The 25,617-nt window shown below is 47.1% G+C and overlaps 1 protein-coding gene across 2 annotated transcripts in view; it reads right to left on the reverse strand.

The window, feature by feature from the left end:
- Positions 1-25,617, reverse strand: part of HSD17B8 (hydroxysteroid 17-beta dehydrogenase 8) — a 75,334-nt gene that overhangs the window by 43,652 nt on the left and 6,065 nt on the right. For both annotated transcript variants that reach the window (XM_069241893.1, XM_069241891.1), the window contains exons 2-5: positions 14,453-14,655; positions 10,474-10,590; positions 5,616-5,711; positions 1,252-1,337 (exon numbers count right to left, since the gene is read on the reverse strand). In XM_069241893.1, coding sequence (XP_069097994.1) covers positions 1,252-1,337; positions 5,616-5,711; positions 10,474-10,590; positions 14,453-14,655 — 502 coding nt within the window. The remainder of the gene's footprint in view (positions 1-1,251; positions 1,338-5,615; positions 5,712-10,473; positions 10,591-14,452; positions 14,656-25,617) is intronic.

A 25,617-nucleotide genomic window follows, 5' to 3' on the forward strand; every position in this document is an offset into this window, starting at 1 on the left:
GATGCAGCCCCAAATTTGCCTATCCCTCCCTCCCTCCAGCTCACTATCGCCCTCACATTCCACTAACCTGGACCTCTACTCTGTGGCTCCCAGTCACTGAACCTCTGCCCCCACCAAATGACCCCCTCTGCTCACAACACAGAAGACCTTTGCCCAATGCCTGATGGGCTATCTCCAATTCTAACTCCGACACACACCATCCAAAATTCTAGAGTTGCCCCTACTCCAGGACATACGACCTCCATACATTACGATCCGTAGCTCTCTACCACAAGTATGCTAAGACATCCCCACGACTCCCCATATCAATGTATTGCCCCTTCCAAGACCTCACACTCCAAAGACTGAGCAGGTAACCGCAGGACCCCTGACTGGCCAACTCCCTGCATCATGAATCCTTGCTCGCACCGGGAAAATGCAATCAATGCAAGTGCGGCTTAAATACCCTTTCCCTACACAGAACATGCGCTATGAAGCAGCGGAGACTTCCTGAAGGCCAGAGAGCCCAGCTGTGGGAGGCTGAAAGAGCAAACAATATTTCCAGGCAGGTGTCTGAAGAGTCAAACCTGAATCGTTTGGAGCAGACTGGTCCTTACAGGACGGACAGCCAGACATACGTGGGGGGGACTAGAAGCGGTTGGGGGCAAGGAGAGGGGCTGCCTGTAATGGAGGTCTCCAACTGGGGAGGTCAGAGAGCAGACAGAAGGGGTGCAAGTGAGACACTGGTAGAGAAGGAGGACAGAGGAGGATGGCAAGAAGAGGACTCCAGGCTTCTATCTCTCAGACTTCTCAGTGACAAGTAACGACCTGCCCTGCTGCAGGACAAGCATGCGTATGCTTGGGTGATCTGACCGGTCTTCAGAAGCTGAGTAGCACAAGTCCTGACGCATACCAAGAGCCTGCACTAAGTTCCGGTGGACTCATTGCCACACGCATCAAAAGTGTGGCCCTGTAGGAAAGTGGGGTGTACTGTGAAGACCTCCTGAAACCACCGCCAATCTCTGCAGTGTCCTGTGAAGACCTAAAACTACCACCAATTCTGCTGTGTCCTCAGATCACCTCTTGAAACCAACACCAAATCCCACGGTTTCCTGCAAAGACCTAAAACCACCATGAATCCCTGAGGTGCCCTGTGAAGACCCTCTAAAACCACCACAAATCCCTGCTGCATAGGGCAAAGACACCTTTCCCTGGTCCACAACACATATTCAAGAGTCCCATACTCCAAAAATGACTCCTCCCTGTTCATACTTGGCCAGCTCCTTTGCCGCCGTCTTCGTTAACCCTTCTACAGCTGCTTTGGATGCTGCATAGTTCGCCTGCCCAAGGTTCCCCACCTAGGGATGGAAACAAGAGCGAAAAAAACATAAGTGAGACCTTCAGCGTATTGACCACTCCTTTGACAGTATTTCATCAGGAAGGTGGTTAAGGAAGATGAATGACTGCACAAGAGACAGAACCTTCGGCCTACCTGTTTCATAACCTGCACGGAACCCTGGGGACCATCACACGAGAGGAGCGTCAACAGGAAGAGTAGAATGTGGCGGGAGACAAACCTCTGCCCTTCCCTGTAGAACATCTCACAAGAACATGTAGGAGATGAGTGGACTACATGGGATGGGTAGAAGAGGAAGGATGCACTGAAGCTACTGGGACCTCCTGTATGTATACGGTATTTCTATAGTGCGAACCGAGCCAAAAGGCGGCGTATCGCTGTACACGGTCAAAGGGAAGCTCCACAGCACTTTAAGTTAGAGCCCTCCGTTTAAAGTACCTCCCGACCTCCACTGTAACCTCTGAACTTCACTAGTAAACCCTAACGTGCTATGTTAAAAATTAATGAAACGTACTGTAATTTAATAGAGACGACAAGCAACAGAAAGTTTCCTTTAAAGACGCCTCTTCAGCTTGGGGAGTTTCTTGGACAGGATACTATTATCCTCGTAGCACGTCGCGTCCTCCAGGACTCGCCCATCCTTCCTGTGTTTGGTAATTGCCTCTTTTAGGATTGCTAACCCTTCAATAATAAGATTTTATACATTTAGAGGTATACCGATAGCGCAGTTTAGACTTCAGTCTGCTTGAGATTAAATGACCAATTGGGGTAAAAGCAGGAATGGCTTTCCCAAGAGCAGAACCATCATCTGAGTTTGGTTCATACTGAATAGAAATGAAATGGAACATGACACCTGCCATTTCTGCATCATAACTGAACCAGCCTGGAGCTTGCAATACACACCGTACTGGCGCCGAGCGTATGTGGTCATGATAGTCACTTACTGTGGACTTCCAAAACACTGCGGCATTCTTTGATTCACAAGACTGGAATATAACCAGTCTAAGGTTTCATTAAATCTCTTCTCTAAGGCAGCGTTTCCCAGACTGTGGGTCATGAGCTGTTTTTCTGGGTGGGGTTGGGAACGGGATTCTGAAGTCCAAGCAATAAATAAAGATGCCTTTAAATTCTGTATTTATCTCGTCACATTTGCTGCACTTGAAAGATAAGGGTCAAATATCAAGCTATGTCTCCTGCTGCTTATTTTATTAACATGGGGACTGGTGTTTACAACTCCTCTCACTTTGCAGCCAGAGAAAGAAAAGTAAAGTGGATTTTGTCACAATCTTGGTGGGGCACAGGGAGTGTGAAAGGAAAGGCTGTAGGATGTGATTTTTTTAAGGCACAACAAACTTTAAACGAACTGTACACATTCAGCGGTCGGGAAAACAAATGTAGCAGATTTTTTTTTAATTCTTTATCGTGAGAGAGACAAAGATGGAGAGGGATCAAAACAAATCGAGACACTTTCCTTGTTGAAAAACAAATAATATTAACTGAAATGAAACCTGATTTCCACACATTATCATTTCTGCACCATATTGTGTTATCTATAAAACTGTAGGTTTGTGCAAATGTAGTGGCCATTTCAATGAAGAGTCTGCTGTATAAACGACCAAATGCAACCCCACAATGCTTTAGTTACATTAAAAAACAAGAACGCTTGTTTCGTGTCCATTAGAGCTAGGAGGGTAGCAACAGTCTGGCGTTCTACAAAGCAAGTCGTGGTTCTAAAAAGTTTGGGAAGCGCTGACCTAAGAAATCCTTTCTCTTTGTTTTTTTTACCCTCTGTCCTTCCTGTCTTAGAACTATGGTATACTAGGTTCCTGAGTACTGTAAATATAATTTTATCTCTTGTAGAAAGCGTTGCAGGAGGTGATTTGATCAAGCAAGCAATGGCAAAGTCAATAGGATTGGCTTCTAATTTCAGTCGAGACCCAGATTTACTTGGTTAGCCAAACTTGTATTCTGCAGCACTCGGTGGCAGGATCAGGAAAGCTGTCAGACACACTGAATCTTGTCAGAGCTATGGTGACTGAATGTGGTTGCTAAGTGACTCCTCTAAGGGCTGTGGGGAGAGGTCACATGGCTGAGGAGGTAGGCCCTGATGCTGTACCTGATGATTAGTTTAATACAACCTTACACCCTGGGCTACTCCTTTAATTAATGTGTTTAATATCATTAGTAGGGGTGATTTCCATTCTACCTGGTCAGTGACAACGATGTCCCCATTTTTAAACAGGGGCTAGAACTGACCCTCAATGCTACGGGCCAATATCCTTGCCCGACAGGTCGGTTAAAGGTCTGGGTACTGCAGAGGTTTCAAAATGGGCAGAGGAACATTCTATTATTTCTGATCTGCAATCTGGGTTTAGGAAGTGGCTAGGAACTTCACAGCTGAGCCTGACTCTGGAACTGCCCGCGAGCACAAAGGTTAAGGAAGGCTTCGTATTTATGGCCTTCGTAGACCTTGGCACTGTGTCTGACTGTACTGACCATACTAAATGGTGGCAAATTATGTATACAATGGGTGCTGATGTTCAGGTAATTAGTTTACTTGGCCACCTTAATCAGAAAGTCACTGAGAGGGTCCAGATCAGCCTTGGGGGGCGGGGGGTGTCCTAGTCCTTTTTGTGTGAAGTAGGGATTCTGGGGTGTGTTCTGGCCCCATTGTTATTTATTCTGTATATAAACAGCCTGGAAAAGCCCTCTTTGCAGCCCACTGATGAGATCTCGACTCATACCTGCCTTGCTATTTGCAGACGATGCAGCTCTTCTGGCTACCTCTGTAGTCGGAGATGCTTCTAAACCAGGGTCCAGGCCTTTTAAAGAGATGCTTACAATATGTCATGGGAACAGCATCTCATGTGCCGCCTACAGAGCTGGCATCTGGGGCTCGCGACTGGTGCTTTCAACGGCTGAACATAAATCCATTAGTAGGCTCTTGGTAAGTCCCCAGGCTTGTGTGTGACAAGGAGCTGGGTCTACGGACATTGTGGACGATGGGAACCAGGTGCAGCCATGGCACTCTAGGGTGACGACGAAACCCCCCTAAATAGAGCTTTAATTGCAGTTTGTCTATCACTTGACTGTTTTTACAAAATTCCATGGTTGGAACTTATTAGATCGACCGATCAATTTTTGAGCTTGATGCCAGGTTATTCGCAAGAAAGCATTTTCCCCACGGTTATGAAACGTACAAAAACCCAGCTTAAGGAGAATTTGATAGCCAAGATGACTCTGGCTAGAGACCATCGTGGAATTGTCAAGAGCTCTGTGAAAGTCCACGCCTTACTCCCTTACAGTTTTATCTTTTTATGATTTTAACATCAATGAAGTATTTTAACTCGTTCTCGTACAATCCATTTTATGTCGGCTCATCCCACACCAGGGCTCTGGTTCAAGGATCCTAGAGTGTGCCCATGTGATGGATTGTCTGCACAAAGCACTTTACACACTGTTTTTTTGCAAGTTCTATAAATATCCACGATCTCGTTTTTAAAAACAATTCTTACTACATTTTAAACAATGCAGACCTGGGCTCCTATATTTACAGTCTCTGCAGTCCTTACCTGCTTGCCAAGCTGTGGTCAGTTTTGTAAATGATGCTGTGAGAGTTAGGATTTTTTTGCCAACTTCGCAAGCCGCTTGTATTTGATTTTATATTTATAGTCTGAATGTCTTTTATGGTATTTTATGCCATTTTTAATGGTTACAAAATATTGGCTGAATAAAGATTTTGTTTCACTTTGACTCCTCTAAGGACTTTCCCTAGTGCAAATAATTAGATAAACAGCCCTTGGCACCCACAGCAATTCATTGGTGTGGCTGTAAAGTGAATCAGGGTGTCTTGCAGTCAAAAAATAAAAAATAAAACTTTTTAGACAAATGACTGCATGAGTAAAGAACTAAATGTGACAAGTGGGATGAGCGGCGACCTTTCCTATGTAAAGCAGTCCCTCGCCTGCTGCAATGAAGATACTTCTTAAGTTGCATCAAACAGGAATCATTCGCTAATTGTCAAAAACTGAAAACCAGGACAAGGTGCCATTTCTAGCCTATATTGACTGTGACCTCTTGAACTTTCACCTCTGACCTTGCCTGATCTGAACCCCCTGATCTATGATGTACAGTAACTTAGGGGGTACTGTCTCCCCTCACATTTGAACCCATGAAAGGGTGGCCTGCCCTTGGACTGCACCAGTCCCTCTGCAGCACGAGCACCCACCACCTTCCATTTCTGGTTACCTCTGACATTCCACGTGACCTCTGAGCTTACCTTTCCTACAATGCTGCCCATGTTGATGATGGAACCACTGCTGGCACCGCTGGCAACAAGTGCCCTGGCCACGGCTTGTGTGATGAAGAATGTGCCCTAGGAGAGAGGATGAAAAAAATGAAATCAAGTACTAATTACCTTAGGATCCAAACCAAAACCAGAACCAGAGACAAGAGAGCCAGGAGCAGAGGGGGTCAGTACCAGCGACAAGGGAGTCAGAGGCATGTCAGAGGCAGAGCCAGGGGCATTGGGGTCAGGAGCATGTCAGAGTCTGAACAAGAGATAAGAGAGCCAGGAGCAGAGGGGGTCAGGATCAGTGACAAGGGAGTCAGAGGCAGGTCAGAGGCAGAGCCAGGGGCATTGGGGTCAGGAGCATGCAAGAACCAGAGACAAGGGAGTCAGAAACATGTCACAGTCAGAACTAGAGACACTGGGGTCAGAGGCCTGTCAGAACCAGAGACAAAGGAGTCAGAGGCATGTCAGAGTCAGAACCAGAGTCACTGAAGTTAGGGGCATGTCAGAGTCAGAGACAAGGGCGTAAGAGCCATGTCAGAGTCAGAATTAGAGACACAGGAGTCATGGGCTTGTCAGAACCAGAGACATTGGGGTCAGGGCACGTCAGAACCAGAGACATGGGGGTCAGGGGCACATCAGAACCAGAGACATTGGGGTCAGGGGCACATCAGAACCAGAGACACGTGAGCCATAGGCATGTCAGAGTCAGAACCAGAGACAAGGGAGTCAGAACCATGTCACAGTCAGAACTAGAGACATTGCGGTCAGGGGCATGTCACAACCAGAGACACTGGAGTCAGGGGCATGTCAGAACCAGAGACATTGGGCTCAGGGGCATGTCAGAGTCAGAACCAGAGACACTGGAGTCCAGGTCATGTCACAGTCAGAACCAGAGACACAGGAGTCAGGGGCATATCAGGGTCAGAGACAAGGGAGTCAGAAACATTTCGCAGTCAGAACTAGAGACATTGGGGGTAGGGGCTTGTCAGAACCAGAGACAAGGGAGTCAGAGACATGTAAGAGTCAGAACCACAGACACTGGGGTCAGAGGCATGTGAGAGTCCGAACCAGAGACCCTTGAGTCAGGGGCATGCTGAGTCAGATCCAGAGACAAAGGAGTCAGAGGCATGTCAGAGTCAGAAACAGAGTCACTGAAGTTAGGGGCATGTCAGAGTCAGAGACAAGGGCGTAAGAGCCATGCCAGAGTCAGAATTAGAGACACAGGAGTCATGGGCTTGTCAGAACCAGAGACATTGGGGTAAGGGCACGTCAGAACCTGAGACATGGGGGTCAGGGGCACATCAGAACCAGAGACATTGGGGTCAGGGGCATGCCAGAACCAGAGACACGTGAGCCATAGGCATGTCAGTGACAGAACCAGAGACAAGAGAGTCAGAAACATGTCACAGTCAGAACTAGAGACATTGCGGTCAGGGGCATGTCACAACCAGAGACACTGGAGTCAGGGGCATGTCAGAACCAGAGACATTGGAATCAGGGGCATGTCAGAGTCAGAACCAGAGACACTGAAGCCAGGGGCATGTCAGAGTCAGAACCAGAGACACTGGAGTCCGGGTCATGTCACAGTCAGAACCAGAGTCACTGTAATCAGGGACATGTCAGAGTCAGAACAAGAACCAGAAAGACTGAAGCCAGGGGCATGTCAGAGACAGACCCAGAGACACTGGAGTTAAAATCAGACCAAGAGATAAGGGAGTTAGAGGCACATCAGAGTCAGGAAAAGACAGTCAGAGATGCATTGCATCCAGGAAAAGGGTCAAGTGCACACTGGAGTCAGAACCAGGGATAAGACAGTCAAGATACGAGAGTCAGGTGCACACCAGAGTCCGGATACAAGAGTCAGGGGCATGTCAGGGTAGGAGAGTCAGTGGCACATCAGAGTCAGGGTGAGATAGTCAGGGGCACATCAGAGTGAGGATAAGAGAGCCAGGGGGCACATCAGTGTCAGGATAACAGAGTCAGGGGCACATTAGAGTCAGGATAACAGAGTCAGGGGCACATCAGAGTCAGGATAACAGAGTCAGGGGCACATCAGAGTAAGAGTCATGGGGACATCAGAGTCAGGGTAAGAGAATCAGGATAAGCGAGTCATGGGCACATCAAAGCTGGGGAACAGCAAATCAGAGTGAGGATAAGAGAGTCAGGAGCACAAAAGAGTTGGGACCAAAGACAAGAGTCAGGGGCACATCAGAGTCAGGGTAAGAGAATCAGAGGCACATCAGAGTCAGTATTAGAGAGTCAGAGGCACATCAGAATCAGGGTAAGAGAGTAAGGGCTACATCCGAGTCAGTATAAGAGAGTCGAAGACGCATGAGAGTCAGGATAAGTGAGTCAGAGGCACATCAGAGTCAGGGTAAGAAAGTCAGAGGCACATCAGAGTCAGGGTAAGAGAGTCAGAGGCACATCAGAATCAGGGGCACATCAGAGTCAGGAAGAGATTCAGGAGCACATCAGAGTCAGGGTAAGAGAGTCAGAAGCACATCAGAGTCAGGATAAGAGAGTCAAGGGCACATGAGAGTCAGAATAAGTGAGTCAGAGGCACATCAAAGTCAGGGGCACATCAGAGTCAGGGTAAGAGATTCAGGAGCACATCAGAGTCAGGGTAAGAGAATCAGAGGCACATCAGAGTCAGTATGAGAGAGTCAGAGGCACATCAGAATCAGGGTAAGAGAGTCAGGGCTACATCCGAGTCAGGATAAGAGAGTCAAGGGCACATGAGAGTCAGGATAAGAGAGTCGAGGGCACATGAGAGTCAGGATAAGTGAGTCAGAGGAACATCAGAGTCAGGGTAAGATAGTCAGAGGCACATCAGAGTCAGGGGCACATCAGAGTCAGAGTAAGAGAGTCAGAGGCACATCAGAGTCAGGGGCACATAGTCAGGAGCACATCAGAGTCAGGGTAAGAGAGTCAGAAGCACATCAGAGTCAGGATAAGAGAGTCAAGGGGACATGAGTGTCAGGATAAGTGAGTCAGAGGCACACCAGAGTCAGGGGCACATCAGAGTCAGGGTAAGAGATTCAGGATCACATCAGAGTCAGGGTAAGAGAGTCAGGAGCACATCAGAGACAGGGGCACAGAGTCAGGACAAGAGTCAGGGGCACATCAAAGTCAGGGTAAGAGATTCAGGAGCAAATGAGAGTCAGGATAAGTGAGTCAGAGGCACATCGGAGTCAGGGGCACATCAGAGTCAGGGTAAGAGATTCAGGAGCACATCAGAGTCAAGGTAAGAGAGTGAGGAGCACATCAAAGTCAGGGTAAGAGAGTGAGGAGCACATCAAAGTCAGGGTAAGAGAGTCAGGGCCACATCAGAGTCAGGGTAAGAAAGTTAGGGCACATCAGAGTCAGGATGCGCGAGTCAGGGGCACATCAGGGTAGGAGAGTTAGGGGCACATCCAAGTCAGGGTAAGAGAGACAGGGACACATAGGAGGCAGGGTAAGAGAGTCAGAGGCACGTCAGGGTAAGAGAGTCAGTGGCACATCAGAGTCAGGACCAAAGACGAGAGTCAGGGGCAAATCAGAGTCAGGGTAAGAGCCAGGGGCACATCAGAGTCAGGACCAAAGACCAGAGTCAGAGGCACATCAGAGTCAGTATTAGGGAGTCGGGGGCACGTCAGAGTGAGAGATTCAGGGGCACGTCAGGGTAGGAGAGTCAGTGGCACATCAGAGTCAGGGTAAGAGAGACAGGGCCACATCTGCATCAGGTTAAGAGAGTCAAAGGCACATGTACGTCAGGACCAAAGACAAGTGTCAGGGGCACATTACAGTCAGGATAAGAGAGTAAGGGGCACATCAGAGGCAGGACCAATGACGAGAGTCAGAAGCACATTAAGTCAGGATAAGAGAGTAAGGGGCACATCAGAGTTGGGATAAGAGAGTCACGGGCACATCAGAGTCAGGACCAAAGACGAGAGTCAGGGGCACATCAGAGTCTGGACCAGAGTCAGAGGCACATCAGAGTCAATATTAGAGAGTCAGGGGGCACATCAGAGTCCAGATAAGAGAGTCAGAGGCATATCAGAGTCAGGGTAATATAGTCAGCGCCACACCAGAGTCATGGGCACATCAGTGTCAGGGTAAGAGAGTCCGAGGGACATCACAGTCAGGATAAGAGAGTCAAGGGCACATCAGAGTCAGGGGCACATCAGAGTCAGGGGCACATCAGAGTCAGGGTAAGAGAGTCTGAGGGACATCAGAGTCAGGGTAAGAGAGTCAGGGGCACATAAGAGTCAGGGTAATATAGTAAGGGGCACATCAGAGTCAGAGGCACATCAGAGTAAGGATAAGAGAGTCAGGGTCACATCAGAGTCAGGGTAATATAGTCAGGGGCACATCAGAGTCAGGGTAAGAGAATCAGGGGTATATCAGAGTCAGGGTAAGAGAATCAGGGGCACATCAGAGTAAGGATAAGAGAGTCAGGGACACATCAGAGTCAGGGTAAGAGAGTCAGAGGCACATCAGACTGAACATAAAAATCAGAAGCACATCTGAGTCAGGGTAAGAGAGTCAGGGGCACATCAGAGTCTGCATAAGACAGTCTGGGGCACATTAGAATCAGGGTAAGAGTGTCAAGGGCACATTGCAATCAGGACAAGAGTCAGGGGCACATCTTAGTCAGGACAAGAGACAAGATAGTCAGGGGTAGAGAAGAATCAGATTCACATCAGAGAGAGAACCACAGACGATTGATAGTATACAGCTAGATAAAGCCAGAATCTAACCAGCGAAAACCAGCATCCTTGCTGAGACAAAGTCCACGCATATAAAGGCAGGGTCCTGGCGCGCAGACAGCTATGATCATTGAGTGCAAGGATCACAACTTTACCTTCACGTTCACCTTTAAGACCGCGTCAAGCGCCTCTTCTGTGAGTTTTAGCAGGAACTCGTCACGGGTGATGCCAGCACTATTCACCGAGATGCAGGGAGGGCGGGAGTATTGGGCCTGAGAGAGGAAGAGAGAGAGGACCTTAGGGATACAGAGATGGTAGGAGAGCCCAAGGGACACAGAGAGGGTAAAGGGACATGTGCTGCACAGAAACACAGAGGAAGGGTGAGATCTGTCACCGCCTACAAATAGAAGTGAGAGCTGGGTAACTCCTCCCTTATGGCCTGGCTCCATGTTGTCAGAATAGCTTGGTTCCAGTACTAGACTCATGGGACAACGCAATGCACTCTGGGTGTTGTGGTAGTGGTTTGCTTCCCTTGATCCAAATCGTCAAGGTCCTCAGAGGCCTTTCTATGTGAAGTAAGCACATAATTATGTTAAAAATAACATACACTGTAAAACACATATGTAAGGAAAATAATCTGGCCCCTGTAGGGTTCACCACCGCGGATGAAAAACCCAAGAAATGGAGGCAAAGGATGCAATACAGAGTAGACCTGCCCAGTGCCAGCTCTAGAACCCTTTGCTTCTATCTGGGAAGCTTCTGTAATGCTGTGAATGGTCCTGAATGGTATCTAGGCTTTTGAAACTGGGAAATTTCAGGCTACAAATGGTTGTCCTTTTTCTCATGGTTTCATAGCTCACTCATTCTTTGGTGCAGCTAGTAGGCTCAGGAGAGATAGTGTCTAGAAGTCTCTGAATGCCAAAAGTCACTGAGAGGATGAAAAAGGGGCAGGCAGGTGGTGTCTGATGGGCTCTCCGAGGCAGCGGGGCTGGATTCTGGTAGGCCGTCCTTCGCAGGACTCCAGCAGGAGATCTCATTGCACAGACATGTCCCGATGCCTTGGCCGGACACCGGCAGCAGGTCTCCCTCGCAAGACAGATCCCTAGTCAGGAAGACACTGACAGTGGGGTCTCAATGCACTGATCGACACTCTGCCTTGGTAAGAACACTGGAGGGGCCACCCCTGTACTGAATGACCATGCTCCTTAGTCAGGAGGACTCCAGCAGTGGGATCCCTGGACAGACTGATCTTTCTTGCGTGGTCAGGAAGACACTAGCAGTGTGATCTCCATGGACAGGCTGACCCGCTGCCTTGGCCAGGGGGACACTGGTAAAGTGGTCTCCCTGGATAGGCTGATCGTGCTGACTGATCATGCTGCTTTGGTCAGGGCACCGGCAGTAGATCTCGTTGGACAGACTGGTTCACTGCCCTGAACAGCAGGACACTGACTTAAGGCCTCCGAGGACAATCTGGCCCACTGCCTTGATAAGGACAATGGCAGATTTCTCCCTGGATTGACGGATCCAAATCCTTGGCCTGCCGTCCGTGTCCTCCTGACCGAGGCAGTGGGTCATTCTGTCCAGGATGTCCCAATGCCTCAATCAGAGGCAGGGTCTTCATGGACAGACTGGCCCCATACTGCTTTATCCAGGACACCAAATGGGTCTGTCCTGCGCAGTTGCCTGGTGGGTTGGTGAATGTGAGGAAGTGGTTGAGGTAGAGGTAGGGAGGTAGGGAGGTCGGATGTTGTGGAGGGCTTTGTATGCGTGGGTGACCAGTTTGAATTTGCATCATTTCTCGACTAGCAGCCAAAGTAGCTTTCTCAGGTGGTGCGTGATGTGTGCGTTGATGGGATGCTGAAGATGAATCCGGTGTGGCGTCTGGAGTCTTTGTAAGAGTTGTTTAGTGATGCCGGCATAGAGTGCGTTGCCGTAGTCCAGTCTGCTGGTGAACCTGAACCTTTTCAATTTGTAGGAAACAATCACTTTTTCAAGGACCATGTGTGCCCTTTGACTGGTTTGGGCTATTTTAAATGCCCTCTGAGGGGCTTTGAGGAACAACATTAGTATTGAACCTATGGCTGTTACTTAGATATTATGCGATCCATCCACAGTAGTAATCCCATGTTCCACCGACCCTTCAAACAGCTTCAGGCGTGGAGGCCCGATTCTATTGTTGCACCATTGCCCCATTCATGCACTTACGCCCCCTTTATTTGGTGATCTAAGTAAATCCTGCCCAGCCTTTAATCACCTCTCTCCACTAATACCAGGTTTCCTAAAAGCCATGGCAGACATATACACCCCCTTACTGTGGTGGGAGGGGACCTGCTGAGCAGTCTTGTCTACCACTCACACCATCCTTGAGGAAACAGACTAGACTCTGGTTATTTTTTCATAATATGACAAATTTAGTTTTACTGGAGGCTGGACAATTACGTTCCTGATTGCCCTTTATCACTTGTGTGGCTATAACGCCAATAAGGACATGGTTAAGCAAAGAATGATGAGATCCATCAAGCAAAACTCTACTGGCCTTAAAGAAATAACTGAGTACGCTGAGGTTTTTACACTAGGCTTTGATGATAATGAATATTTAAAAAGGGCAAACAGCCAACCAATGGTGGGAGTGCTCACGCTGACACTGGAGTTTCTAAGGGATGGCCCATCTTCCAGCCCTTGCAAAACTTAAGGTAATATCAGATCTTGTTGAAGATCGAGGGGAAGGTTATTCCACTACTTAAGGGGGGAAAAACAGTAAAAGGTTTTCCCTCCCAGTGGGGATTAATCAACTTGACAGGCTTCTGCCAAAGAAGCATCAGCAGAGGGCAGTTTTCCATTTTAAGGTGTAGATTTACTTACACCAGGACCTACTATGAGGGGATCCGCGACAGATGCATTAGCCAGATCGCCCCAGGTCCTTCTGCGCAGGTAACCAGTGAGGTTCCCTGAGATATACAGAAATGGAGCAGTGTTGCAGGAGGCCCAGTAGGAGCCGGCCTGCTAAACCGAGGACCAGCTGCAGTCAGTGTATCAGCATTTGAGGAATATCTACATGCAAGACTTGAAGTAATCAATGTGCAATAGGACAACTGCTTGGACCACTTCACCACAAGAGTCCAAAGAAAGTGTCTTGCGTAACATGCGTAAGTGAGACATGGTATAGACAATGAATCCCTTATGAAGGGCAAGGAAACATCGAGAGTGACTCCCAAATTCCATGCATAAGGGAAAGCGTCAAGTTGAATAGGCCACTATGAGTGAGACCAGATAAGAGAGGCCCCAACAAAACTAGGCAGATCAGTTTGTCTCTCATTAATTTAATTTCAGTGAGTTCGTTCTCATCCAAGAAGCCACAGCCGATAAGCGTGGATGTTTCTGGCAGAAGACTGATCTACCAAAGAGGTGACAATCTGTGTGTACCACGCAGTGACACAAGAGAAAACAGATGCCCGGCTCAATGAAAAGCCTTGTGGCATCTGACAAACAAATGGCTTAGAACAAGCGACGGGCCCAGAGCAACAGATTGGAAGTGATCTTCCAGAAAGGAGGAGAGACTCAAATGCCTCGTCTTGCAAACCTACAGAATGTAACCACTGGCAACATCTGGAGTGGGAGGCGGCATCCAAAGTGTCTCTAAGATCTGAACACCATTTCTGCGCTCTCTTCCCTGTCTAGCATCAGGCATATATGATTCATGGCATCTACTGGAGGCATCTTAGTGACATGGAGTGTGAGCTCAGCCTGCAAAGAGGCCAGGATGGGATCACTCTTTCCGAAGGCTGAAAGTTGCACGATTACTTACTTTTCAAAGATCTGAGAAGTGAAAGGAAGAAGACAAATAGAATGGTAGTTACTTAATATTAACAGGGTGTACTGAAGGTTTTTTCAGCAGCAGAACAAGCAAGGCTTCTTTCAATATGAGAGGCAATGAGGCAGAATTGAGAGCTTTAACTGTGCATCTTGCCTCATCATGAGTATCCTACCATACACACAAGTTTTAAAGGGCGCATTATATATAACTTTCAGCCTCCTTAGACCCTCCCCCCCCTCATCTTCATTGGATCCATCCTGATGTCCCACACAGCCTTCCTTCTGCCCAGATCCCATTGAGTTGTCCACTCTGGCTATCACCTGAATCTTGGACATGAGGCGCGTCACATGCTTCAAGGAACTGATGTCGGCTGGAAAGGCGACGTGCTCCTGCCCCTGCTGGTCACGTGTCAGCGCCTGTACAGTGTCATTGGCTGCTGACTCATTGATGTCCACAACTGCAACAGACGCACCTTCTCGGGCGAACCTCTGACATACAGCTCGACCGATCCCGCTACCACCACCTGGAAAGACAAGATGATGCTTTAGGACTAAAGTTACCGGGAGACTAGAACAAGCAGGAGCGGATCCGGGCAGGCCTCAGACAGTGACACAAAGCGCTAGCACATCTGTCCCTAAGCAGGGTGGTCTTCTGTCATGCTGGTAGCAAAAGCTACAAACACCAAGAGACCAGTGCACGGCATTAGTACACGCTGCACGCTTGCTGTGCACTACTTCCCATTCGCAACATATAACTTGAGACTAAGTATCACAATGGAACAAGTCAAGTACAATTTCCAAAGCTGTACTACAAGTCACATGCAAACAACCCACAACGAAGACAGTATCACACACACAGTGACATCTAATGCATGATCACACACAAACACGTCACACTGGTCACATTATTGTGGTAGTCAAATGCGAAATTGCACTTGGACAGAAACACTCAAACAAGTTATACTCAACATACTCTCACCCCAAAGAAAATTTATCAAATATGGACTCACATCTGAGCAAATCACAGCTAAGGTAGAACCACGCTCAGGCAAACAATACCTGCAGTGGAATCACACTGGAGCAAGTCAGCACTGTAGCAGAACCCCCACCAAAACATCATATAAGTAGAACCATACCACTAGAATAAGTCACATATGACGTAGAATCTCATCCCAAAAGCTACACGTGATTCACAATCACAACCGAGTAAACGTCGCCAGAAGAAGCCTCATTTGAGGCAGCTTCAGTAGGGCAGAATCATAGCCCAGGTCAGCAAAAGTCCAGAGCAGGTCTCACTCGAAGCAGCATCATACGATGTAAAACTGTACTCAAATCACTCACACCTGAGGTCAGATGGATTCAAGGCTTCTATGCATCTTTTAAATCTCCTTCTTTGAAAAACGTTTGCTAGATCCCTCGAAGATCTCTCGGTACTGTCCCATTATGTTCTCAGCATCTTGGAAAGAATAATTCTATCTTAACCTTCTTCCTTATTTCTCGTCTTCGGTGTCGCTCCACCTGAAGGCTTTCACTTAGACGCGTGTCTTCTGGTTATTCTTCGCCCAGTGGTTCCTCAGATGCTTCTTCCTGGTTCTTTTCAATTCAGCAGCTGCTTTTGTCGTAGTTGATTGAACTCTCTTCTTCTGCTTTTTCTTGCTTTGAGATTTTGGGTACCACCTGGATGCAGCTTGGCTGATCCATCCGGACACACTTAACCGTCAGTTCGAAAGACCTCAATTTCCCTCTCTTTCACTTCTGTGGAGACCTTCAAGGCTCAGCGTTCAGCCCTCTTCTTGCAGCTTTAGCTACTTGCTTAAGTGATTACTTTTTTGAGATTCCTAGCATATTCATAGATTTTCTCTTCCTTTCCTTCTCTCACAGCTCAGCCCCTTGAACCCTTTTATCTACCAACAATTAAAACCTGGATAGTGCACCACTCCCTTTATCTCAAAGATCCAACATCATTGGCCCGGCTTTCACCTCCTCCCTCTCGGTCCCTCTCCATCTCTGCAGCTAAGCCAGAGAGAACATATGATCATCTCAAGAGCGGTGTCTCCCTTCATGTGATTATTATTTTATATATTTTCAGATAACTCTGCAACCACCAGTCTTCACGTAGCTGTCAGCCAGAGGCCAGAGGCTGTGGTTAGTACAAACCCACGTGAGGAGCAGAGAAGTCTTCTTTTATAACAACATTACAAGGTTGTCACCATCAGTGATATGATTTTGGAAGCAGTTGTAGGTTATCCCTACTGTGTACTATGTACTGACCTAGATCTGGATTTTCAATTAAGGTCTAATAAAATGAATGAGTTGACGGTAAATGGTTGTCACACGCTGATAAAAAACTTTATTAGGCCTGTCCTGCAATAGAAAACCGCCCCACAGTTGGTGGGCAACAGAGGGATGAGAAATGTAGAAGCATAAAAACCTCTTTCATGGTGATATTAGGATAGCAGTGAGTTTTCATTGATGTGCGAGACAAGTGCGTCTGCTATGGAACAGAGAATGTATGTTAGCACCAATGATTTCATCTGATGCAGGAGAGACTGTGGCCCCCAGGCCGGCTGAGCTTTCTCCTTCATCTTCTGGTTAAATGATAGCCAAGGGCTGATGTAGAGTCCTAGGCACATGGGGTTGGTGGCGACGGTTGGTAAGAAACCTTCAAGATGCACGTTGTCACTAACCAGCCACTGTTGAAGGAGGAGAGACCAGTACACCGGCAGGAGACCTAATTTGGCAGACTTGAAGGACCGTGAGAGGTGACACTATACACAAAAAACTGATCCCAATATCAGAGCCAGAGCTTGACCTCTTAAATGTATGTAGAAACCTCGCAAATAACTGGAAGACCCTTGGGAAGAAAGGTCTTAAACATATGTGCATGGAATAAACCAGAGAACAGCTGGTCCTGAGAATAAATCTCTAAAAGTCAAAATCATTGTGTCTGAGGCTACATCAGTGCAAGAACTGAGGGAGTGGCACAAATTCCTGTATGGAACATTTCTGACCAGAAAGTGTGCTAGCATTAGCAGTAGGAGTCAGTCCTACATGCATCTCCCTCAAAGACTCTGCTTGTTAATTCAAAGTTAATACAACGTTCTTCTCAATACTTGGAGACCATGAGGCCAATAGCGACCGCTGACGGGGGGTAGGGGAGAAGGTGGGTAACTGGTTCGAGAACCTCCTGGAGATACTATGACTGATGGATAACTATACTCAGTAGTTAGGTTTTCAGATATTTGATGGAAATTGTGTTTAGATGACTTTTTCAAGTAATATCTATCATATTCAATTCTGAATAATTAACATTTGAAACATTAGAGACTGCCGCAGTCCCTAAACTTTTCAAACATGCAATGATCAGCCGGCTGTAGCGATGCAATGATCAGCCTTGCAATGGTTTAGATCATTTTTAAAGGACCACTGTCATGCAGTCCGCCTTGCCACTGACATGGAGTCAGCAATACTTGTTGTGTCCCTCAAGGTTCATGTACTCCCTCCACCTTTTCAATATCTATATGAAGCCAGTAGCCTCTCAACTTGTATGCAGGAGATGTGCATATAATGCAGATATTGGACAACCGGCAAGTGTTCCATTTGTCCTTTCAACAAAATCTTCAATTGACTTGGAGTTGGATGGGAAACAACATGCTGCAGTTGAATGCGTAATAGACGGAGGTTCAGGCGGGTGTGGCCTTTGGGGCAGGGGAAGGCCCTAAGCCTGCTGACTTGGGGTCTTCTCCCTTCCCACCACTAGCGGTGAAAAATACGTTTGGGGTAAAGATTGACACCTAGGTAACAATGGCCGAGCAGGTGACTTCCACCGTTTCCGCCCGCTGTCACCAACTTCGCATTTTGTGAACAATTTTTCTTACCCAGATTTTCAAAGCAGACATTTAGTCTACCAAACACTAATAGGGTTTCGGTTGGACTATACTAACTAAAACCACCTACCTCCGCCCCTATTGTTGACGCAGGGACTACAGATAGTGCAGGATTCAGCAGCCACTTTGTAACATGTGTCTCCATATTTATCTGTTTTGAAGCCCCTACACTAGCTGATGATTAAGCAAAGAACCCAGGTCAAGGCTCTTGCCTTACTCATGAATACTTCTACGACAGTGCTCGTTTGTTTCTTAAAAGGCGGCTTTCCCGTTACAGGCCAATAAGAAGGTTGAGGTGGGCTCAGGGCCATTTATGTCAACTTCCCAGGCACTGTAATGTCAGTGCTGGTGAGCGCACTTTTTCAGTCATCGCTCCAAAGTTGTATAAGCAGACTCCAGCCCGCCTGCAAGCCCATCCTCCTCTGCAGCATTTCAGATGAGGGATCTGCACTTGGATGTTCATTCGGGCATATGGCTGACTTGTTAAGGATTGCTCCTACACGCTTCAGAAGTACCTAGGACCTGCTGGTATTAGTGCACTATACAAATTCAAAAGAACATAACATGCTATTTATACATATGCTATTTAAAGATTTGATGAGAATTTACTGATGGATCAGTGTTTGAAAAGACAAAATTTTCACTAGCATGAAGGCTCTTTTTTAAAGGTGGGAGGTCCAACAGCAATTTGCTGTCTGGTCCTCCAAAAAATGTAAATATAAAAAATAATGACTGCAGGGTGCAGGATCACAGAGTAGAATGTGTTGGCATAAAGCAATGGGGATGAAATAAAATAAAACCGGTGAGACAAGGCGGGCAGGAAGTACACAGAGAGCAACAAGAGGATGAGGGAACAAGTACACAAGGGAGAGGGCAACAAGAGGATGAGGGGACATGTACACAAGGGAGAGGGCAACAAGAGGATGAAGGGACAAGTACACAAGGGAGAGAGCAACAAGAGGATGAGGGGACAAGTACACAAGGGAGAGAGCAACAAGGGGATGAAGGGACAAGTACACCAGGGAGAGAGCAACAAGAGGATGAGGGGACATGTACACAAGGGAGAGAGCAACAAGAGGATGAGGAGACAAGTACCCAAGGGAGACAGCAACAAGGGGATGAAGGGACAAGTACACAAGGGAGAGAGCAACAAGAGGATGAGGGGACATGTACACAAGGGAGAGAGCAACAAGAGGATGAGGGGACAAGTACACAAGGGAGAGGGCAACAAGAGGATGAGGGGACATGTACACAAGGGAGAGAACAACAAGAGGATGAGGGGACAAGTACACAAGGGAGAGGGCAACAAGAGGATGAGGGGACAAGTACACAAGGGAAGGAGCAACAGAGAGCGTGGGGTACTTTGGCCAGAAAGAAACGCAGGAGAGAGTAAGCAGCACATGGACACAGAGCGGGGTGAATATCTGGCTGCAGGGTAGAGCACTCGCTGGATAGAACTCAAGAACATATGCATTCTTGTGGAGTGGTTACACCATAAAGAAAAAAAGCAGATTCCTGAAAGTGAGAATTGGAAAATACAAATCAGCCAATCAAAAGGAAGGTCAAAGGCTGGACTCCAGGAGAAGGGCAGGCATAAGAAGAGGAAGGCAAGCCACTGAACAAGAAGCAGGCATATGAGAATAATATGGCCAACCAATGGTAGGCAATCGCTGGGCTGTAAGCCACTGTATGTTTTTGGTAAGCCCATGAAATGACTCTTGCAGACAGACAGCATGAGAGTAGCCAAGACCTAAATACAGCACATCATACGTTAAATACACCAGTGACTTCCTCTGAAAGAATTGGACAAAATTCATATAAAAAGGGTTGTGACATCACAATGTGTACTGTGGATGTGGGAGGTCTTTACACACCTATACCACACCTACCCACGTAATGAGAGAATAGATGCTGTGAAGTTGGCATTACTCAATTCAGGACATCTGGAAGCCCAAATTATTTTTGCTAGGGTTATTTGATTTTGTCCAGTTTTTCCAAATGTGAAGAATTTCTACTTCCACATTAGCAGGACCGCTGTGGGACTTTAGGCAGCATCTAGCCATGTAAAAATCTTTATGATAAATCTGAATAAAACAACATCCAAAGAGAAGACATATGGAGAAGCAATCTAATAACATATGTCTGATTCACAGACGGCATCTTTCTCAAGTAAACAATTTGTACACCAAATCTAGTTATAACTTCCACAGTTATCTCCCATGCTCTACTGCTAAGGATTAGGAGAACTGTGTCTCAAGAAATCGATTACAAGACACAAGAAGACAGAATATGATAATATACTACAGAAGACCAAGGAAAGTGTATCTACAAAATCCAGGCCAGGACTATTTAAAACCAAAAAGGAAAAAAGTTAGAGAACGTACAGTGTACAGATATAAATATTTACACAAAGTAAAAAACATTAAAAGAACCAGATTAGAACACAGGCCTATTATCTAGAATGTGAGCGACTTCAGAAGATGCTTATATTAAAGAGAGAGAGATTTACAGTATGGTGTAGAGGAAGGAACCCTGGGGACTCTGGTGTTGATGGAGATCATCTGGGACAAGGAGAATAAACTGATAGGTAGGTTAGAGGGGAACCAGTAAAGGGCAGCTCCAGTGGATCCAGTTTGAGACCTCAGGTTGTGGCTGAGTGTGTGATGATCAAATTTGTCATGTAGAGGAACACTGGGGGCCAAGGGATCACCGTTATCTGTGGTCATGAGGGTATGGTCTGTGATTCGTAATGTAGCTCTTTCCGTGCCGCAGCATGATCTGAAGCCAGATCAGAAGGCCTGTAGGAGATGGTTGGCAGCGGTTTCATCGTGGAGTTGTGCATAGACAGCTTTTTCAATGATCTTGAGGATGGAGAGTAGATGAGTGATTGGCAGGTAGTTAGCAAGGCCTTCCAGGTCTTGTGTGGATTTCTTCAAGAGTGGGAGGACCCGGCCTCTCTTGTGAGCTTCTGGGAAGATGTCTTGAGCAGGAGAGGCATTGGAGATAGTGAGTACGGGGGGAGAGAAGGAGTCTCTAGATAACGCTGTGAGAAGGACAACTGTGAGACACCATCTCAACAGGAAGTTGCATTGAGTGGGATGAGGTCTGCGAGAGGGAGGGGTTTTAAGGATGAAGCACAGAACGGTGGGTGCTAGAGGAGAAGCAGGTCGGGTGTTGTTGACATGCTGTTGGATCGTCTAAACGTTTTCACTGACTAGGCTGGTGTCATTGAATTTGACTGTAGAGCGTGGGACGATGGGTTCAGGCTGGGAGACGATGCAGGGCTTGATTGCCTTGAACAGTATTCTGCTTCTGCTGGGAGTCATATTAATGGTTCTGGCTCAGGACTTGGCTCCGGTTTGTGTGATTAGTTACTTGTGTGGAGGGATAACAGTATTTTCTGTGGTTCTATCGTCCTTCCCCTTTGTTTTTTGTCTGTAGATGGAGCATTTGTTGTCAGTGAGGTTTCAGTGTACCAGGATGCTGAACGGTTGAGTTTACATTTGCATGTTTTAGTTGAAGCATGGGTGCTCACGTGGTTTTCCAGAAATACACTGAAGTGGCTTGAAAGGGTGATCGTCACGCGTGGAGGTGGCAGACCGGGAGAGGAGCCTGGGTGTTAGGTGGCCACAGGGAGGTCACTGAGGGACCTGAAGGTTTGTTCTGGTTTGGATTGACCTCAGTGAGTTTGCTGGACAGTGAGCAGGGTGATGGGGATAGCGAGCTGGTCCATCCAGTCCAGTAGGTAGGAGACCAGTGAATTCCAATCAACATTTGTGGCACATTGCACACACCACATGCACACAAGTGAACCTGATCTGAGGGCATTCTTTAGAACATCTCCCATTGATCTTATGATATAACTGATAGTGCCATGTAACCAGCTTTCTTTTTAAGGCAGCAAATAAAGGGGGACCTAGGAAAACATAAAACACCCAGAGTCATAAAATATGGAAGGAACCACTCTGAGGGTATGTTGTATGCTTGTCGCTTGAAAACCAAAGCAACCATAAGCCATGAGAGCCCAGTAAAACCATCAGGAATGGCACCACATGTCATCCTTTGAGGACCTGCATGCTGACCTAAGTAAAGAGAGTGGTTCTCTAAACTAGGTTTAAATGCTGCATCCCACCAGCTGCCACGAGATAAAGAAATCTCCTACACCGCCACTTTCTCTAGCCACGTCAAGTAGGGAGACAGAAACAGCACAGTTTTGGCAACTTATTAAATCCAAAGTTCTTCCAGAATGCCATTAGAGAGTCCCTGACTGAACTGATGGGACTCATGAATGTGTGTGACGATATTCTTGTGTATACCACCACCATCCCAGAACACCATGGGCGCCTGTAAGAGAGCAGGCTGATGCTTCTATGACAGAAGTGAGCATTCCTACAACCCACGTTAGAGTTATATTGGGTATGAGTACAACCATGAAGGTGCGTGTGTAGACCACACAAGGTAAGGACATCTGTCCAGTAAGAGCATTTAAGAAGATCACAGCGATAAACCGACTTGCTACGATGATACAGTGAGAGATTCATCCCCAACCCAGTCAAACCAACAGAATTCTTGTCTGAGCAAACAAAACACAAGATAGAGTGATCATCGATGGAGTTTCATGACAATACTTTCCTGGCCTCAAACAATGTGATGCTACATGATGTACAATGCAGTCTCTACAACGACTGCCCCTTTACAACTGATTTTGTTACAAAAGCATGTTTGGAAAAGGAGCATATGTTGTAAATGTCCCCCGCCCTGCCCCCTACACTATACTGCACCCGCCCAAGCCCTTAAAACTGCCCCTTCCACCCCCTGCCCTGAACCCTAACCCCGCCCTGTCCTAAAACATACCCCGCCCTAGAAACTACCCCTACTCCCCACTCCACCCTAAACCCTACCCTGTCCTGTTACTCCAACCTCCCACCCAAACCTGGCCCCACTTACCTCTCTCCTCTGGTCGCTACTCCTTCCTGTTCCACCCGGACTGCTCCCTCTGCCGTTACCACGCATAGGTGTGGTAAAGGCATGCATGCTAAAAAGAATATGCGTGGTAATGGCTGCATGGTCAATGCATAACGTTGCATTGACCACGTTGTTAATGATGTTTGTCTCATCCCATACCGACATGGCGTCAACAAACCCAAGGACCACCTTTCTGACACACGTCAAAGCAAAACAACTTTAAGCAAAACACGTTAAAGCAGTACGCACTTAATCGCACAAGCAGCTCTGGGATACCTCCAGAGTGAAGAAATGGCTGCACACCACAATGAGAATCTAAATCTGAATAAATGAAAGTGGTTTCCATAAGGGCAGTAACACCACAATTCCTTCACCAGAGGCACAATGTGGGGGTTCAGGCATGAACTAGGTCAAGCAGAGAACGAGGTCATCCGCAGAGGTATCTGTACTGTAATAGAAACTTTATCAAGTTAAAGAACTAATTCACAACAGCCACCAGGGAATGGCCAGTACCCAAGATTGCCTCTGCCAGAACTCAGACTTTCCCACGTTTGCCATGCTACTGATGGATTTGATGTCTCAATGACATATGTGCCAAGTCTGTGGAATTTCTGAGCCCAAAGTGACAATCAGCATTAAGGAATGGTTTTCAGAACAGTGGATGAAAATGGTATCTGATTTGCGTGCCATCCTTGGTTGGCCAGCTTGCTGGCCCCGACAGACACCTACAGAAAGTAGGAAATTGTAGAACCCACTTGTTCTTAGAATGTCATTCCTAATCAGGAAACGATACTGGCAACACAAAGAAAAGATAAAGGACAATAAACATCAAATGTTGACGTATCATCACTTGTTAGCCTCAACGCAATGGCGAGGTAGAGCGTTTTATGACAACACTCAAAGAAAACAATGAGGATTGACTCGGGATGAAGCAAAATGTTGATCCATATTTAACTGAGCAAAAGCCTTTCGCACCAGGTCAGCCACCTCCAGCAGGTGCTCACCCGTACATGAGAAACAGGAAGCAAACATGAGCCACTTTCTGATAAAGAACATGGTATGGGAGCACTTAAAAGGTGGTTAAGCTATGTCAGAATAATGACATTAAAATGCGTTGGCAAATCATCTTTTACAAGATAGGCATTCAGAAAGAATTTTAAAAATCAGGGAAGAGGAGGAGAGGACAGAAAGGTGATGAATTCCACGGCACGGGCTAGGAAGGGAAAATGATTTAAATCGAGAAGGCGTGCTTAAAGAGGGGAAAGCAGCCCAAACAGAGAGGCGTATTGTAGGGAACAGGAAGGAATCTAGAGATGGAAAAGAGAAGAGAGGCAAGGAGCAGCCAGACAGAAGACACATTTAAGCAAAATGCAGAAGGAGTTGCATAGTATAAGACAAGACAACAGCAGCCAGCGAGGACTGATAGGATGTAGGAGAAAGTCTAGCTGTGGAGGAAAGTTTCACAGGATTTTCTTTTCTCATAAGGCAGATATCCGACAGAACACCAAGTGTTTAACATGGGAAACATTTATTTAAACATACCTAGCAAGAGATGTAGAGTGCATATTACTAACTTCACATCTGCATACCAAGACAGTTATATAAATCAATAAAAGGTGAATGGAAGAGTCAAATAACCAGATTATGAGCGCAAGGAGAAAGAGAGGTGAGAGGATGTAGGAATGACCCTTAGAGAAGTCATAGATTGCCCCTAGGAAGACAGGCTAGTTCTCCTAGCCCCCAAAACTGAAGAAAGCGCTCCGGAGGAAATGACACAGAATAATATTCCTGTACCGGACACCAAGGAATTGGTACAAATTCCAAGGAGTGACAGAAGAGTCCTCAGACAATTCTAGATTCTATGTGGGAAGAGAGAAGAAGCTCCACAAAGAGACCGGAAAGCCCCCAGGAAGTGATGGAAAAGCCCCACAAAATAGCAATGAAAAGTCCTACGACGAGTGATGGAATTATTCTACCAGAAGGTGATGGACGACCCCCAGCAGAAACAAAGAGAGACCTACTAGAGAACATGGGAAGAAAGTGAAGGACGATCCCCTCTGGAAAGTGATGGAAGGGCCCCTGGTAAAGTGAAGTAAGAGCTGCTGAGAAGGGATGTAACAGCCCTACAAAGGGTTTGAGCAGTAGAAAACCCTAGGAATGATGGAACGGAACTCAACTCCGACAGTGATGGAAGAGCCCTCAGGAAGATATGAACAGCACTCAGAAAGTGATGGAAGAGCCCTCAGGAACAGATGGAAGAGCCCTCAGGAAGAGATGGAACAGCCCTCAGGAAGAGATGGAACAGCCCTCAGAAAGTGATGGAAGAGCCCTCAGGAAGAGATGAACAGCCCTCGGAAAGTGCTGGAAAGGCCCTCGGAAAGTGATGAAGAGCCCTCGGAAAGTGCTAGAAGGGTCCTCGGAAAGTGATGGAAGAGCCCTCGGAAAGTACTAGAAGGGCCCTCGGAATGTACTGGGAGGGCCCTCGGAAAGTACTGGGAGGGCCCTCGGAAAGTACTGGGAGGGCCCTCGGAAAGTACTGGGAGGGCCCTCGGAAAGTACTGGGAGGGCCCTCGGAAAGTACTGGGAGGGCCCTCGGAAAGTGCTGGGAGGGCGCTCGGAATGTGCTGGGAGGGC

This window comes from Pleurodeles waltl, chromosome 6 (genome assembly GCF_031143425.1).
Source record: "Pleurodeles waltl isolate 20211129_DDA chromosome 6, aPleWal1.hap1.20221129, whole genome shotgun sequence".
NCBI classification, from domain to species: Eukaryota; Metazoa; Chordata; class Amphibia; order Caudata; family Salamandridae; genus Pleurodeles; species Pleurodeles waltl.